This window comes from Artibeus jamaicensis, unplaced genomic scaffold (genome assembly GCF_021234435.1).
Source record: "Artibeus jamaicensis isolate MK-2021 breed Jamaican fruit bat unplaced genomic scaffold, CSHL_Jam_final contig_519, whole genome shotgun sequence".
Taxonomy (NCBI): domain Eukaryota; kingdom Metazoa; phylum Chordata; class Mammalia; order Chiroptera; family Phyllostomidae; genus Artibeus; species Artibeus jamaicensis.
The window spans coordinates 30855911-30874384 of record NW_026521871.1 but is presented as its reverse complement, the minus strand read 5'-3'; the positions used below and the strand labels follow the sequence as shown (position 1 = coordinate 30874384).

At 42.8% G+C, this 18474-nt stretch overlaps 1 protein-coding gene across 1 annotated transcript in view; it reads left to right on the top strand.

Annotated features, from left to right (window-relative positions):
- Positions 1 to 17782: 17782 nt before the first annotated feature.
- Positions 17783 to 18474, top strand: part of ATP2C1 (ATPase secretory pathway Ca2+ transporting 1) — a 124774-nt gene continuing 124082 nt past the window's right edge. The window contains exon 1 of the mRNA XM_037143904.2: positions 17783 to 18103. Within this exon, the coding sequence (XP_036999799.1) occupies positions 17996 to 18103 (108 nt within the window). The 5' untranslated portion in view covers positions 17783 to 17995. The remainder of the gene's footprint in view (positions 18104 to 18474) is intronic.

Here is an 18474-nt window from a genome sequence, read left to right as displayed (position 1 = left end):
TGAAAATGATGGTGAATGGCTGACGCGTCCTGCCCGGTTGTATTACGGTACTTCGCTAGGGCGGCCATCACGAACAGCACACACTGAGCAGCTGAAACAGAAGCGTACTGTCTCACAGTTCTAAAGGTTAGAAGCCCCAACTCAAGGCAGCAGCAGAGCTGACTCCTCCTGACGGCATTGAGGAAAGGGTCTGTCCCAGGACTCTCTCACTGGCTTGCATATGGCCCTCTTTTCCCTGTGTCTCTTGGAATCATCTTCCTTCTATTTGTTGGTATTTGTGTTCAAATTTCCCTTTTTTATAAGAACACTCATTATACTGGATCGGGGCCCACCCTTTGTGATAGTATTTTAACTTGATTACCTCTATAACGACCTTACCTCAAATAAGGTCACATTCTGAGATACTAGGAATTAGGACTCCAACATATCTTTTGAGGGACACACAATTCAACTCATATCACTGGTTTATGCAGCTTGATGAAGAGCTGAGAGGCCCTTTCTTTTACCATCTGAGAAGCCCTGTGTTGGAGTTGGGCCTAGGAGAGTTTGGTTCTGGGCCAACCCGGAAGGACTGGGAGTGGGGGCTACAGGATGGTTCAGGAAGAATAGTGTGCAATGAACAGGGTTAAAGAGATGCGTGGAATTTCCAAGAGTCTTGAGGATAAAGCTGTAATCTGGAGCCTAACTAACTTCCATAGGCAAAGATCAGAGTCTGTGTGTCCAGCGTACACCATAGATGCTCAGCAAGACTTTATTTAAGTGAAAAGAAATGCAGAAGGACCAAGCTGGGTGCACATGCAAGATAAATGCAAGATGGCATTATATCAACTAGGAAGTCTTAGTTATAAACAACAGAAATTGACTGTCTGACTTAAACTGAAAACAAATTAATTAGGAGAATATTGGGAATACAAGGAAACTTTTAGGGGTGAAGTTTCACTATCTTGCTTCTGGTGGTGATTTTATAAATGTATATACATGTCAAAATGTATCAATATGAAATTTAATATGTATTTTATTGCATGTCAGTTGTACTTCAACAAAACTGTGTCTTTAAAAAAGGATATTGAAAACTTCTGTACACTGACGCTGGGCATGTAAATTGGTACAGTCACTTTGGAAACCAATTTGGCTTCGTGTCTGAGCACTGACCAGTGCATGTCCTAGGACCTACCATTTTACAACTAAGAAACCACCCAATAGAAATGCACCCAGATATTCACAAAAAATGTAAAAGAATATTCATAGAAATACTCTTCATATTAACAAAAAGTGTTAACCCCCCAAATGCCCGTCTGGTGTGCAAAAAGGGTGAACTGTGCAAGTCTGAACATTCAGGACTGGTCCTGGGCATGGCTCCAGGGAGGAGATCTCTGAGCCCTTGGATTATCCTGCCTGAAAAGAATATCCTTTTTCCCCTAAAGCTATGGCGGTTAGTTTAAGCTAATAATGTGATTGATGTGAACACTTGTTTTTGTGTGTCTGAGCCTTTAGGCTATGATGTATCAGTTTGATCTCTGAGGGGGTGGAGACTGAGTAGCTGAGGTTATTTGTGGGGGCACATGTAGTACCCACATGACTGACCACAGAAAAAAAGGGAGGGGAGAGAAAGGAAGAAAAAAAAAACTGTGGACACTAAGGCTTGGGTGAACTTCCCTGATTGGCAACACTTGGCACATATTGCCACACGTCCATGCTGGAAAAATGAAGCACTGTCCATGCAATTCCACTGGGAGAGGACAACTAGGAACTGGTGTCCAGTTTCCTCTGGACTCAGCCCTGGGCACCTTTTCCCAATGCTGGTTTCAATCTGTATCCTCGAATTGTAATGAACTTTAACCGTGTGACAGCTTTTCTGAGTTCTGTGAGTTTTTGTACCAAATCGCTGAACCTGAGGGTGGTCTTAGAGACCCTCTGACACAAATGACTAAATACATTAGAGTGTATTTATTAAATGGGATGCTTTACTCTTCCAAGAAAAATAGGCAAGCTACAAGTACACAAAATTATAAAGATCTCATAAACACACAAACAATGTATGATGTGATGAGATTTGCATAAAGTTTCACAAAAGCAGGCATAACTAACCTATGATGTTAGGAGTTGTGATTATGCCTGTATAGTTGGATGGCAGAGGGTAATAATTGGAGGGGGAATAAGGAAGCTTCTGGGATATTGGTAATATTCTCTTTGACGATCTGGGCACCGGTTATAAACATATTCAGTTTCACGAAAATTTAGTTTGTAAAAATGTATCACTTAAGTGGTAAATATACACACCTATACATATACAGGGGTGAGCAAAGTAGGCTAACAGTAATTAATGCAGTAGGTTTACATAAGTAAATAATAATGTAAGAATCAACCGTTTTGTGTACTCACAACTGTAAACATACCTTTGCTCACCCCTCTACACACACACCCATATACTTATGTATACACATATATTTCAGTAATAAAAAATGTTAAAGAACATTGGATGCCATAGAGCATCTCTAGAAACACTGGACAACCAGGCTAATAGACTACATAACAAAAAATGAGCCCAAACATCTCGCTGCAGAAGAGTCCTAGTGAAACCCCCACTGTTACACTGCTGGGTACCAAATGGCCATCGGCTTGGCCATTGTTACTATTGCCACTGGGAATGTTGCCTCCAAAAACTGGTGCATCTACTCTCATGGCTGGTGTTACTTCTTGTCCCTTGAATGAACTCGGTGTAGTCTCTGCATCTTCCTTGAACGTGATTCTTTTTTTAAAAAAAATTTTACTTATTTTAGAGAGGGGGGAAAGAGGGAGAAAGCAAGGGAGAGAAATGTTGATGTGTGAGAAAAACATTAATCAGCTGCCTCTCACACGCCCCCAACTGGGGACCTGGCCCACAACCAGGGCATATGCCCTGACTGGGAATTGAACTGGCAAGCTTTCGGTTCGCAGGCCAGCCCTCAGTCCACTGAGCCACATCAGCCAGGACTGCTTCTTCTTTAAAATAGAGATCAAGTATGGGTATTGGTCATGGACTAGGTATGGACTAGGGCTAGGTCATGGGCTTTCATCTGAGCAGCAAGAATGCTAAAAAAATTGGTCTGGCATTTTTAGTTTCTACAATAGCAAATTCTGCTTTATTAGAAGTTATAATTATTGGGTAGTCAAACAAATGAGACATGTGCACTAAAGATGACTTGCATCCAAAGATCTAAACCAAGTTTTATTTTATTTTATTTTTTTTAAATATTTTATTATTTATTTATCTTTAGAGGGGAAGTGGGGGAAGGAGAGAGGGAGAGAAACATATTTGGCTTTTCCTGTTCACTGAGCTAACAGGGTAACAAGTTTAAATGTTTATTGAGCTCCAGTTATGTGTCGGGCTCTAAGTTAGAGGCAAATATGTATTGGACTCAAATATATATGTTTGATCTTTGCAACTGCTTTGTGACATAGTATACTCCCTGAAAAGATCCCAGAAATCTTTAAGGTCTATTTTGAGCATTCAGCTGAGTATTGATCTGTCCGTGCATGATCTGCAAACTATTAGAGGCTGGGGAAAAAGTATCTAAAAATAATTAGAGAACAGTCCCCTGTGTGCATACAGGGCCAGAAGTAGTATTTGTTCACAAGCTAAATGAGAAAAACTCACAAGTCTCAGGGCAATGCATAGAAAACTCAGGAAGCTCTTGCCTCAGTAGCAGGAAATAAATAGTTCTAGATGAACACTGCTATGTGCTTGCTTAATAAGTCATAAAAGCAAGACCCCCAAAAGGTCAGACTACACCCAAGTACCTTAACATTCTGGAATAAAGCTCCAAAATATTTATGGGAATACAAAAATATCCAGTATCCATCGAGGTAAATTTTACAATGTCTGGCATTCAAACACAGATTGGCAGACAAAGAAGTAGGAAAACATAATGCATAATTAGGAGAATAATCAATGAATTGAAACTAACTGAGAATTGACATAGATTGCTAAATTTAGAAGCTGAGAACATTAACACAGCTATCAGAACAGCATTCTGTAGGTTCAAAATGTTAAGTAGAGATTTGGAAAGTATAAAAATCCAACTAGAACTCCTAGCAAAAAAAAACTATAATGACTGAGATGAAAAATACACTGGTTGGGGTTAACAGATTAGCCATGGAAAAAGAAGAGCATAGAGAATCAAAGGCAAAGCAGGAGAAGATACACAAAGTAAAGCCCAGGAAGAAAAAAAGAAAGAAAAAAAAAGAATCAATGTGCCGCGAGACAGCTTTACGCAGCCTAATGTACATGTAATTGAAGCCTCTGGAAGGGGCCAGGGGGAGAAGACATGTTTAAAAAAATAATGGCCCCCAAATTTCTAAACTACAGAAACTATAAACCCACAGATCCAGACGGAATGAGCAGTAAGCACGAGAAACGTGAAATAAACACCACCACCAAGACACATCATCTAGTTCCTCACAACCAGTGATAAGAAGAGGAGCCTTAAATCATTCGGAGTGGTAGGAGAGTGTTTTCAGCCTCGCTGGACAGATCTGGGACTGTGCTCTGAAAATCATAATTTTTATTATCTTTTTAAAGCTATGCACACTGTAGAAAAATTCAATTACAAGGGAAAGAGCCAGGAAGCAAAGAGACAAGTTAGGAGGGTTTTACAGTAATCCAGTGAATTTGGTGGATTTGCAATAGGGTTGTGAAGTAGAGATGAAAAATAGGAGACACTTAGGAAGTAAATTGACAGTGCTTGAAGACTGTTTGTGAAGGTAAAATATAGTTCTTGCAGGAAACTGGTAGATAGTGTCAAAATTCATGGAGCAAAGAAGGAAGACAGTAATTTAATTTTAGACATTCTGAGTTTGAGGTACATACAGGCTCACCATTTAAACCTGGGAAAGATGTCTGGTATACAGATAGAGGTTTGGGGGTCATGAACACATAATCTGAATTATATCCCCAAGTCCTCCAGCCTTCTTGTCACATTCTTACCTTTAATATCCAAATAAAATGACCTGAATTTTAATCACATGCATGCAAATGCAAAAAGTCTGGCCCCACCAAAGATTCTTAGTGCTAAGTGGGGAAAGAGCCTGGGACCCAGATCTCTGAGGAGTGGGCACAGGCTGGCTGTGCTAGGTCATGGACTAGGTACAGACTAGGGCTAGGTCATGGGATTTCATTTGAGCAGACAATTCTGGAAGCTATTGTCCTATAAAATTTTTTTTAATGTGTGGGTTATTTTATCTCTTACATGCTTGAGATTAGTAAAATGAAATTCTTCATTCAGATGTTATAGCCAGTTTGGTACATATTAAATTTCAAATGGCAGTCTTAGGAATTACCTCTGCCTTCACCAATAATCAGAAACCCAGCCACAGACTGGAGAGATATAGCAGCCATGACAGTACTAAGTCGCCAAGTGCAGGCAGCTGTTACAAGGCTGCCTCTTTGGAAAACAGAATTGGTAAGCTTCTGATGCGGACCACATTGTAAGAAACAACGCAGATGGAAGTTGAGAGTTGAGCACCTGCCACTGAGGGAGAGGAACAGGCATCAAAGAAACTTGAGGGAAAATTCTTAGGAAGGAGAAAAACCTTGACACGCTCTTAGAAAACCATTTATTTATGAATTTACGGCAACATGAAGTAAGGGGACTCAACACACACTACCATGTGGAGCTGTGTTTGTGATTCTACAGAACATTCTCAATAACAGCACTTCGGTTGCTCTGCCTGCCTCTGAGACCTTACATTTTTTTGAACTTGACAAGCCCAGATTTTTAAAACATTGCTTTCATCATGGAGCGTCTCAGAATCATAGGGCGTCGGATCTAGATAGGACCTTGAAGTGAGAGAAATCATAAAGAGCTAAAAGGAAATCTGTAGCAGTAAAAAATTTATAACTCTAAACAAAGACCACTGGGGAGATAGAGTTATATGTGTCTGAAAAGTAATATTAAGGAAGAAAAGAGATTGTTTGGTATAGGTGAAGGAAATAATTTAAAAAATGCATATAAATCTTAAATAAAGAAACTGTGGATTAGGGTGAAAATTACATTTTGTTATTGAAGATAGAATGTAATGGAGACTTTATTATTCCGATGAAATGTTTTACATCATTAAATAACAGAGATCTTTCATCTAGGAAACTCAAGCATTTATAAACACATTCTGAGTAGGCTATATTGCTCAAATTTTTATAGAGATGTGAATCTTCATGTACAGGAAAGATGAAACAATTTAGTTACAAAGAAGTATTATTCTAGTTATAATTATTGAGCCCCCAAATGTGCTAAGATCTTCAAAGGCCTATCCTCTATTTCCATCTTGAGTCAACTTGACCCACTGTTATGGGCCGAATGTTTGTGTCCCCCAAAATTCATATGCTGAAACCCTAAGCTCAGGAAAGGACCTCTAAGGAAGTACTGGGGTTCAATGAGGTCCTAAGAGTAGGGCACTAATCCAATAGGACTACTGTCCCCTTAAGAAGAGACATCAGAGCATTTCTAATTTCTGTCTTTGCACCTATCCACCAAGGAAAGGCCATACGAGGATGTAGTGAGAAGGTGGCTGTCTGCAAGCCAGGAAGAGCCAATTTTCCCGGCACCTTGACCTTGGATTTCTCAGCCTCCAGAACTATGAGAAAATAAATTTATGTTGTTTAAGCCACCTAGTACCATATTTTTAGGACTATAAGATGAATTGGATCATAAGATGCAGCTAGGTTTTTAGAGGAAGAAAATAGAAAAAAAATTGAAGCAAAAAAATGTGGTAAAATATTTAATAACCTGTGACCTCACTCCACCACCACCTCCTCCCCACAGTGAGCCAGGCAAGCTACATTCAGACTATAAGATGCACCCCATTTCCTCCCAAATTTTGGGGAAAGTGCATTTTATAGTCCCAAAAAATATGAGTATGTGGTATTTTGTTACAGTACCCAAGCAGACTAAGATACCCACCAAATCATACACATGATGATACAGTACACTGTTCGTAAGCAAACCACTGCATAAAGTCTCCAGCGACAATCGAGAAGTAGCATTTGTTAACAGTCTATGTGCTACTCTCTTTTACACAGTTTTATTTATGCTCTCTAAATGAAGTTTTTCATGGCATTATACAGACATGCTGAGAAATGGTAGCATCAAGTAGACAGCTACAGTGGAGCTTGATTGGAGCCCACGAATTATGTCGAAGACCAGGAGAGCGTAGGAAGGAAAAGGTGACAGTCATCACTTGGAAACACGGGCGCTATGTATCCCAGGCGGGGAACACATATCTGTTACTTCAGCCACAATAATGCAGACCTAAAATAGCTCTCCAGTCACAGGGCTTTAAATAGAAAGGCTGGCAACATAAAAGCTGATTGGTATGCCTTTCAGCTTAGTTCACTTTGTAAGCACATGTATTAGGTACCTACTGTGCATCAGGCCTTCTGCTTGGAGTTGGAGGGGAATACAAAATATCTAAAGAGGCAGTACTTTCTACTGGTTAAAAGTATGAGATTCAGAGTTAAAAAGAGCTGGGGTGAAATTGTAAGTCACCAATCAACATGCTCTGTGCCCTCAGGCAGGTGACTTAACTGCATTTGAGCCTCACTCCTATTTGCTGGGAGTGAAACTTGCTGAACAGTGTGTAATGAAGTCATTAGCAAACCGCTGTTAATAATGCCAAATATGAATAATTAATAACTTTAAAAAATTAATTATTTGAGCCCTATGGGCTTGTGATCTAATTTGAAGCTTGATGTTGACACCCCTTTATAAAGGGGATATTGTTATAATAGAGGTTCAAATAAAATACATGGGAGGTATTTGTTTCTGGGAGAAAGAAGAGGTTGGGGAAAAGTTTTCCAAAGAATGTAACACCTGAACTAGTAAGAAAAGTTAATTTCTAAATAATAGACTCTCTTCTAAGTACTTCTAAGTTTGTAGCTGTGATAACACAGGAATGGAAAAATTCTTAAAACAGATCCAAGTTGTTATGGGTTATATTTGTGCCCCTCCTCCAAATTCATATATTGAAGCCCTAACCCCATCCTTCAGAATGTATTTGGAGATGAGGTCTTTAAATCGGTAGTGAAGCTGTAATGAGATCATTAGGGCAGGCCCTGATGCAATAGCACTGGCATCCTGGAAAAAGACCATATCAAGACCAGGCCAAAGATGGCCATCTACCAGCCGAAGAGAGAGGCTTCAAAATAAACCAATGCCATTGACACCCAGGTCCTGGATTCTAGCCTCCAGGACTGTGAGGAAATGCATTTCTGTTGTTTAAGACACCCAGTCTGTGATATTTTATTATTAGTGTTTGTGTCCTATTTAGCAAACTAGGACACAAACATATACTAGTACTGGATGTATGATAAATGTGAAATTATAATTCTGTGGAGAAAGAATAAATGGGGTCAGGAAAGTTGCCTACTCATTTGTGAGAAAATACAGTAGGTTTCTACCACATACCATACATAAAAATAAAATTTAAATGGTATTAAATGTCTAAATGTAAAAATAAAGTGCATTAGCTGTAGAAAGATTCTTATAACTTCAGTGTGAGTGAAGTCTTCCTAAGCAAGTCAGAAAACCCAGAAGCCAAAACACTGACAGACTTTAAGTGCATTACAGGGTGGCAGGAAGCCTGGAGTGGAGAGGGTAAATCTAAGCCAGAGATGAACGAACTTCCAAGGGAAAGAGGATGCTCTAAACAACTGCCAAGTCCAGAGAGAACGAGACCATCCTACAGCAGCACCATCCAAGGAAGAACTTTCTATCCTTATTCCCTCTCTCCCTACCCCTGCCTTTACCATGGCAGGTTTGGAAACCTCAAGTTAGCAAGCTAGGGAGGAGGAGGAATGCTGGACCGATGGAGAGAATAAGAGGACCCCTCCCCTCTCTTCTCCTGCCAGAGGGCAAGGCTCAGCCGGAGGGAAGGGAGAAGACTTCCGGGTATGGCAGGATGACTACCTTTATTTTCCGAGTCTGTATTTAGGACTTCAGGTTTCTGTAGAATTTTCTAATCCCTTTGAACAACTAAAAGTGTCATTGGAACTGCCCCAAAGTTTACTCCTGTCTAGAGGAGGGTGCACGGGACAAACACAGGCAGAAACACATAGACACATATTGCACGGGGCACACTTCGAAACGGTAGGGGTCAAAAATAATGCTTCCTTTTACATCGCCCTAGGAGTTCCCTGGGTTCAACAAACCAGTTGCACCAGAGAGAACTCGGCTAGTGCGAAGAATAAGAGGGGGGACCTATTCTAGATAGAGTAGTACGGAACCTTCTCTACAGAGGTTATTATTTAAGCTGAGGCCTAAAGAATGAAAATCGAGGCAGCCACACACAGGGAGGAATGGGCTTCATTGATGTGTCCTTTCAAATAACAGTTAATTATTTAAAGGAGGGGCACTCAGCCAAAGAACCAAATGAACAGGAGTGAAGGTAAACTTCAAGCTTCTTGTGCAAGAAACTTCAGTCCACTCCTCAGTGGAATGGGGAGGGACCTGGTCCAAATGCTTCTTAATAGATTTTCAACCATCCTTCCTGTTTCTACCCACCACCACCCCCCGCCCCCGACTCCCAGAGGGACTTGGCCTGCCAATTCCTGAGCCTTTGGGGAATTCTGCAGTGTAAACTGGTTTTTTTTCTCAGCTTTAGGCTTCAGCTCGTTTGTTCTGCTAAGTCAGGTATCACTTGTTTTTCTGTGCCCTGGCTTCCAAATTTTGTTACTATTTGTGCCATGTGTTAGAAATAAAACGATGACCAAGAAAGATGTAGTTCCTGTCCTCACAGAACTCATGTTTCAATGGAGGAAACAAAAAAGAATAAAACAAATGAGAAGAACAATAGCAAACTATGATGAATGTTGTGGACGAAACACACATCAGGACATTAAAAACCGAAGTTTTAACTGAGGCTCAGATATATTCCACAAGAGGTGCTGGACTCTTGCTAATCTACATGGTAGGGGGCACATGAAACATCAACATCCCCGTGAACTGGTCAGAAATGCAGAATTTTGGGCTCTATTCCCAATAGACCAAGTGATTTATATACACATGAAAGATCAAGAAGCACGATACTAGAATCATACAAAAAGTTTCAAAGGCTTTACCCCAAAACATTTTTACAACTCTCTTGAACCTCTTGCCCACATGTGACTTGTTAAAGACACTGTAAAGAAGACTTTATTCAAGAGGAATGACTGCAATGGAGATTTTGCAGTGGGGGAGGGGAGAGAGATTGGGCTCAACTCCAAATACACCAAGGACAATGGAGATTTATGGTCGAGGAGCAAGACTGGGTCAGTGGATGGGAAGTGACTGCGAGGAAACATCGAGGCCAGGGAATTCTTGCTAGACCAACTCAACAGGATTCTTGCTGAAGCCAGGACAGGGTGATGAGGTATCAAGAGTAGCAGATTTAAGCTAAACTGACCCAGCAGGATTCTGACTAAAACTGGACAAAACGGGCAAGGCTGGGGCTACACGGAGTCAAAGAGAAGATTCAGAGGAGTTGACTCAAGTTTGGTCAAGGAGAGAGTCCTTGTCAATCGAAAACAAAAATCAAGCAAGTGGAAAAACAAGGCAATGACTTTACGGAAAGTGTTTTGTTGGGGTGAAACCGAAGGTGCTGATGGTCCCGTGCCCCAATGTGGGAGAACGGCGTGGAGTGTGAACCCCACTTCAGACTTCTATGGAAGCACTTGGAAAGGTCAATATGATTTACACCTGAGAAAAGAAGCAATCCATGGCAGCAAAGTTAAGGGCTGTGTCTAGTGAGTAATTTTGTTCCTTTTCCCCCTGGCATATCAAATGTATTTGATTCCAGGGCCCAGGCATGGAAACTAAGACAGGAATACTGTCCTGGGGTCACTGTAAAAGGGACCTGCCCAGAAGGACAGTAGGTAAGGCAAGGGACCCATCGTAGGTAAGGGCTCTGTTGTACTGAAGACAGCAGGGCAGGGCACGATGGAAAGGGGGTCCCAGAAGTGGCAGTTCCAGAGCCTCCCAAGAACATATGAAAAGTGCCCCAGGGAGGGTAGCTCGTGACCAAAATGTGAAGGGGCAGAGAACAGCAAGTTAAATGAGCTACGAGCCTGGAAGATGCTTCGGACCTCAAGAACCACAAAGCCTCACTTGTAATAACACAGTGATATACTAGGTGACAATAGCAGTGACAGATGAACAGGGGCAGGGAACCAGAACAGGTACAGGGAAGGGGAGAGTGGACACTTCCTGGCAGCTGGCCAGGATTGGCTTGAAGCTACATGAGCGATGCAGGCAAAAGCTCTTAGAGATAGCTGGGAGGCAGTTCGCAGCAGGAGGCTGTCCTACATGGACAGGTGAGGACATGAACCAGCGACATGGGAGCTGGTACTGGTATTATAAGCAGTCTGGGCTGAGAGGCCAACAAGATCTGGGAAAACTCAAGGTAGCGCATGCTCAAATGCTATACTACATGTATAACCAGTCATTCATTCATTACCGTTCATTACCATTCATTCATTACTGCCCTGAAAAGGGTAGTGAAGATGTTTCCAGCCAAGGGTCCACAGACAAGAAACAGCCACTCTTGTAAGGGAAAGTGGTAAGCTGTGTTAGGGGTGCAGTGAGAGTTTATAGGAGTCCCGCGTTTATTCCTAGGAGGTGGCTCTCAAACTTTTATGTGCATATAAATCATCTGGAGATCTTGTCAAAATGCAAATTCTGATTCAAGAGATCTAGGGTGGGGCCTGAGATTCTGTATTTCTAATGAGTACCCAGAACTGGGTGATGCTAATGCTGCTGGCCTGGGGACCACAGGACTAGCAAGGCTCCAAACACCTAACCCGTCTTGCAAAAACAAACAAACAAACAAACAAACAACCCCATACACTTCCTACTTTGATACTAACACGTTACCAATAAAGACAAACTCGCCACCTATTAATAATGATGCATAGTCTAGGTTACACCTACAAGTCCTACACCGATGCTCTTTGGTGATCCAACTGAGGGAAGACATCGATGGTTTTGATGTATAGAGTAATCGCACTTGGTATTTTAAAAAGTCAGGGATGATAGTATGGAAGAACGTGACCTTCTAAATCTCACCGTGACAAGCTGTCTGTCTATGCCATGTTGCATGCACAGCAACATCCTTTCAGAGAACTTTAGCAGCTGCCCCTACCAGGTTCGCCCACCCTCACTCCCAACAGTAGTTTTCATCGCATGTGGGAGTGAGAATTGGGTGTTACTCAGATAACTGACTCGGTCCCGGGCCTTTTCACCAGAACCCAAGACAAGTATTTGAGGATCCTCCGTGGTACCATGGCCCCTGGCCACTTAACTTTCACCCAGGCAGTGGAGTCAGAGAAATGGAAAGGGAGGTTGGGTCACTTCTTTATCCCCAGGGCAGGGATAGGGTTTACCCGTATCCCTGTCAAGAGAGGTCTAGCCATTCATACGTCTGCTTTCAGATAGAGCCTTAATTTTCAAAGCACCAGGTGTTAGAGAGAAGCATACCAACTCGCTCCACCCTCCCCCACCCTCCATCTTCCTAGTTAGGACAAGCTATTTTACTTAAGAAAAAATATATCCTCCTTCTTTCTAAAACCATCTTATTAGTTTTCATACAGAATTACAGGTAGCACGACCACCAATTTGCAAGTTCCCTTGAGGCTAAACCACTGCTCTCCTCTCCTTAAAAGAAAATACCTCTTACCCTCGCTGGTGTGGCTCAGTGGGCTGGGCATGGTGCCACAAAGCAGGAGGTCGCTGGTTCAATTCCCAGTCAGGGCATGTGGCTGGGTTGCGGGGCAGGTCCTCGTTGGGGACATTCAAGAGGCAACAGATAGGGGTTTCTCTCGCACATTAATCTTTCTCTCCCGTTCTTTTTTCCTCCCTTCCCCTCTCTCTGAAAAGAAGTAAAATCTTTAAAAAGAAAATACCCCTTTCTTTTGGGGGGCTAGTGTTAGTCCTCTCAGAAAGAGCAAGATATGGCTGCTAAGAGGGAGGAAATCCGGTCCTGAGGAGAAGGCAACACAGCTCCACAGACTCGTCCCCAAACCCCCCAGAAACAGCAAGTTTTCCCAGGGGCGTCTTATGTTTCCATTAAAGGAATAGTTTGCAGTTAAATCCGGAGTGGACATGCAAGACTGGGTGAAGGAGAGAGATCGAATGGGCAATCAATCCCACAGTTGCAGTCAAGGCACAGACAGGCAGACTGTGCTTCAAGATAAGTTTGGGGAAGGCTGTGATTTTGGAGATTCTTGGTGTTCCCTGAGGGGGCTCCCTGTTCCAGGCTTGAGATTCCTCCTTCCCCGTTGGGAAAGGAACAAGGAGCTAGAGGCAGAAGAGGGAGGGAGGGATGGTTGGGTAGAGCTGGCTATGGTTTCTGGCTTTGGGCTTAAAGAAAGGGTTGATTTCCCTTTGAAGTAAGGACACCGATAGTGCCTGCAACTTAATAAGAGGCCCTGAGCCACACAGAGCTTGAGAGCAATCTGATATCTTGGCCAGATATCACTAAGTCAGAACCTGGGGGGAGGCCCGTTTGAAGCTTGATAGCGGCAGGAACTCCCTCCTGGAAGAGTGGCTGCAAGAAAATAGGTTGACAGAGAACAACAGAAGTTTTGGGGGAAAGCACTTTAGATGTGGGTCGCCTGGAAGCTCTCCATATGCTCCTGTATCCCAAATGCTATCTGAGAAATCCTCTACAGTCCAACTCCTGCCTGACAGCGCCCAAACCAGTGATCCACAAAGTGAGGTCCCCAGCTCAGCAGCCCCAGCACCACCAGGAAAGTTGTTGCACAACTGAAATCTCGCTTCTCACCCCAGACCTACTGAATCAGAAATTCGGAGGCTGGGGCCAGCAAGCTGCACTTTAGCAAGCCTTCCAGGTGATTCTGACACATGTTCAAGGTTGGCCTAAATTATGCAAAAAAATGTTTTGCATTAAAAAAATGCAAAACATTTTTTCCTAAGTGGAGGATGAGTGTCCCGTGGGTGCAGAGTTACTGTTAAATTTGGGAAGTCAGTGCTTGAAACCAGAGAGCAGAAGGCATAAAGGTTGCATAGCTCATAGAGCAATTTGAAACATCAAAGTTGTTGAATTATGGCTGTAATGGGAACCTAGGAGGATTTTGAACATGGATTTTTGGGAAGGAAAATTGCACCATATGCAGATGTGAGATAATTACTACCTACATGGTGGGGGCACCTAGAAAATGTTGTCTTATGAAGTAAACAAGTGCTTTAATCACGCAAAAATGTGCAGTGTCGGTGCTGTGTGAACTTGTCCTTAAGAGCAATGGCGAAGCCCTCCCTTCCCCCCTCTTTTGATCTCATTTAAAACTGCCCTTCGGGGTAGCAAGAGACTGGGCCAGTATCCACAGACCTAGTGGGATGAGTGATTTCTCAGTGGAATTCATAATAAAAAATGGTTTTTGTTTTCTGGGCGCTGCTTCTCCATCATTCTAACTGCCTGCCCTTCACTTTATAGCTGGGCTGGATTAATTCCCAGAGAATGGAGTCATTTTCCTGATGGAAACTCTGAGCACTGACTGGAAGGAGAAAGAATGGGGGGTTAGTGGGGTTTTAGTTCTGTCCTGATGCCGCTTAGAAACCCCCGTCAACTCAAAGGGATTCTGGAGAGTCATTCTGTTTTTTGTTTCCTGAATCTGGGCTCCGTTTTTATCTCTTTGCCATTCTTGTTTAACAAGTGTGTTTTGGCATGCATTCATGAGATGCTATGTGCCATATACAGTGCTAGATGGCTTCAAAAACCCACATTTTCACCCCATCTTGCCCAACATTTCAAAAGGAGAAGGCTGTAAAATATCTCTCCTTTCATCCCCTTATCACTATTTTTTCCAGCTTTGGTTTGACCTCTTTATGTTGTTCTTTGGGTGAAGAAATTGGGATTCCTCATATTTGCAGCTGTTTGTGAGAGAGGAGGTAATTTTCAGAAATCAAAGAGAATGCACAAATATCCTTTCCCAGAGAGACTGCAGCCTCCATCTGTGACTTTATTGGTTTTGTGGTTTCTGTTCCTTATTTTTCTGTTGAATAGAGGACAAGGGGTAGGAGTGTATTGTACAAAGGTAATCACTTCCACTCTTTATTGCTACTTTGCAGGGTAGAACTCTTATCACAAGAAGCAGATACTTTGGGCTCTTCTGGTCCTTGCAGACATACTTCGTAGCCACCAGGAGTCTGGTCAGCTGTCTTTCACCAAGGCAACTGAGTCAAAGTAGCCATCAAACCGGCACTCCTTCAGACTGAGACGGCAGAGAAGCCCATACTGTTGGACACAAAGGGCCTGTGCTCACACCTGAGAAACAGGGTGGGTAAAAACTCGCATCGTGTTTGTATTGACTATTGAGAGAAATGAACCACTGTAAACCTGTATCAAACAGAAACTGAGATGATAGTAATTTTTGAAGTTTGGGAAACAGAAAACCTGTATCTATGATTATAACCTGTTTTCACTAGAATACTTTCATAAAGAAAATTTTAGGAGGTAAGTAGTGAATATTAGCCTTATTTAGAAAGAACCCAGGATAGGAAGTCGTATGATTTTTTACAAGGATGCGCTTGACTTCTGTTCAATCACGTTACTCTGTAAATTCCTAGCAGTCTACATTTGTACTTCTCTTTACCAAGGCAACTGTGTGCTTTTCCTTCCTCAGGCTAACCTGTTGAGAGTTGCTCAGGAATCCATTTCTGGCTGTGGGCTAAGAGACTAAGTGGGAACTGAGATGTGGGTCAGCCTGTGTCTGGTTGAAATCCCTTCTCTTCTGCCTGGTAACTGTGTGACTGTGGCAGGTGGTTTACCCTCTCTGAGTCTGAGTCTTCCCATAGGGTGTCGTGGGATAACATGAGAAAATACCTATGAAGAATTTAGCACAATGCCTGGCCCAGAGCCCAATAAATACTAGACATGATGATTATTTCTTATCAATTAAAAGTCTAAGGGAACTTTCGTTGCATTTGTTTCACCGACTTTTCTTCCCATGTTCTTCCCAGTCGGGACAGAGTCTTGGGGTTTGGGTTTTTGTTTTGTCTCCCTCCCATGTCTTTTCATCACACTCCTCAATCCAGGACAGGGTGATCATGAGGCAGCCATTTGAAATCAAGTCTGCTTTGTGTTTGTCCTTTGGGGAAAGGCTTTGATCGCCGGCCATGCTGGGGGTATTTGGCAGGCTGCTGGCTCCTGGCTACAGTGGGAGGCATGTAGGAAGGTTTAGGTATTTTTAGTCAAGAGAAGCAAGAGGGCAGCTGGTGGATTCCTCGAGGCTGTGTACGATGACACCTTTGCCTGCTCCCGATACCCTGAGAGGCATCCCGCTTTCCAGGGCCCCTAGCTGGCCAGAGTCCAGATTTCTAAGCTCCTTGTTTTTCTAGGCTGTGAGCTGGCAGGGAGCTCGTAACACTGTGGCCTTAGCATTCTGGTCACTCACAAGCCGGTGCTTCTCTCTGGCCCTCGTTAGAGTGTGCTGTCTCTAGCATGCTGAGGGCTGCAAGAGGCTCCGTAGGCAAGAATTGGTGCATCTGGAGAGGGGACAGGAGGGCAGGGCTTCCTCCTTCAAGGAGCCTGTCCCAGCAGCAGCATGTAAATGACTTCTTGGAATTGCCAGCCTCACCCTGGTGAGATCACCTTGCAAGTGGGCCCGATGCCAGCCTGACAGATGGCCTGGGCTGCTGGCCGCACAGCCCACATTAGGGCCATCAAGTGTGTGTTCCCTGAAGGGAGCTGGCCCAGCCAGGAGTGTCAGGGAGGTCACCCAGGGGCATGGCTTGGGCTGCAACATGCGTTCCCAGCTCTGCCTACCCCCTTAACTCCAGCCTGCAGTGTGCTCTTGGAAAGGGGAAGGAACAGCTCTCTCTTTCCTCTTAAAAGCACATCTCTGAGTCTCATGATTTTCAGCTGATATCCGGCCACGACTCTACGGGACAGCCCCTCTAGGAAATGGCCCGACGTTTCCACCAAATGAATCAGCTGCTGCAGAGTTAAAAAGGATAATAAAACGGCAAAACCTACATGAGGACTTTGTTCAGAAACACTGTGACATCTATAGAGCATTGAAAAACTATTAAACTTTCGAATTGTATGATTTCATGTCCTCTAAGACCACAGACCTCTCATCATGTTCTTTTATTCTTAAAGCATGAATCCTTTTAAAATAGTCAGAAAGTAAATGTAGAACATTTTTTCCCTCCCTACACTCAGACTAAAGCCAGGGGAAACTTAATGTTCCTGGAATCAGCCTGTGGATTTGAGATAAGGATTCAGGGAGAGAAGGCTTTTAACTCAGGACAGAATCTGCTTGCAGTATTGTTCAATTAACACGAAGTATTGTGTTACTGGGCTTGTTGCATAATGCATGACACTGTAAACCAAACGTTTCAAGTGCTGACACTGAACTCCTTGATAACAATGAAGGGTGAGGTAATTGTTAATTTTTTTAGAAGTCCCGTTAAAAAAAAAAAAGGCTTCTCAAGACTGAATGAATCAACACTTTAGAGCTGAGACGCAGCTGAGGGTTGTCTGTGTGCTCACGATGATAGGAAATCTAGAAGGAAACAGGGAAAACCACATGCCACGTTCTCTTTAAGAGCTGGAAAAGCTGTCAGGAGAATTAAGATTAAACCTCCTGTGAGTCCGTGGGTGTGGAAAGTCACCAGCTAGCTAATATTAACATAGCTTGCAACCAAACGCTGTTGCTAGAAATAGGGCAGTTGCATCACTACCACTAAGCAATTTGCATTCTGTGGACCAGCCCCTAAATTCCTTCTGGCTCCTACGCCCTTTGGGCATTGCATTTCTGGACGCTTTTAGATGGAGTTCACACTTGGCTGTCTGGTTTCACCCCGAGCTCTAGCAAAAAGAAGCAGCAACAACATCTGTTTTGTTTGCAGGGAAAGTGGCTGTGCTACAAGCAAATCTTTAGGCATCTGAGAAATTGTGAAGCTTCTGGATTTCATATGGTGGCTGATAGGGAGGGGCACACAAGGACCTTTTTGCCTTCTTCACCATGGATAATCTGTTGTCTCAGTCTAGATTATCTTATTTCAAAAAATATCCTCTCCATGCAATTAGAAAATATATGTCGATGCTGAGAAACCAAAAAACAGAAGAACAGGTATCCTTTTGTTTATATTATCTTTAAAGTTAACGGTTGTTTGCTCTTGGGTGTTGCTTTTACATCACTTGGTGGTTGAGTTTCTGCTAGTTTACCAGTTTATAGGCACAGGTCGGCTTCTTCTTGGGGCTGTTCAGACTTGGCAATTGGGAGCAAGCAGGCTGTGAGGATTTATTTGAACTTGGAACATTTGGATTATTGAATAGCTAGCTAGAGTAAACTACTGTATCAGTTAAATTGTGGATTCCTCGATAATTTTTCTAGGACCTCAAATGCAATTTTGAAAACTATTATTGTCTCTACGAGGGGAAGTTATCAGGCCCTAGAAATACGTTGTCTTGTATATATTTATGGCTATGTTACTATCACCA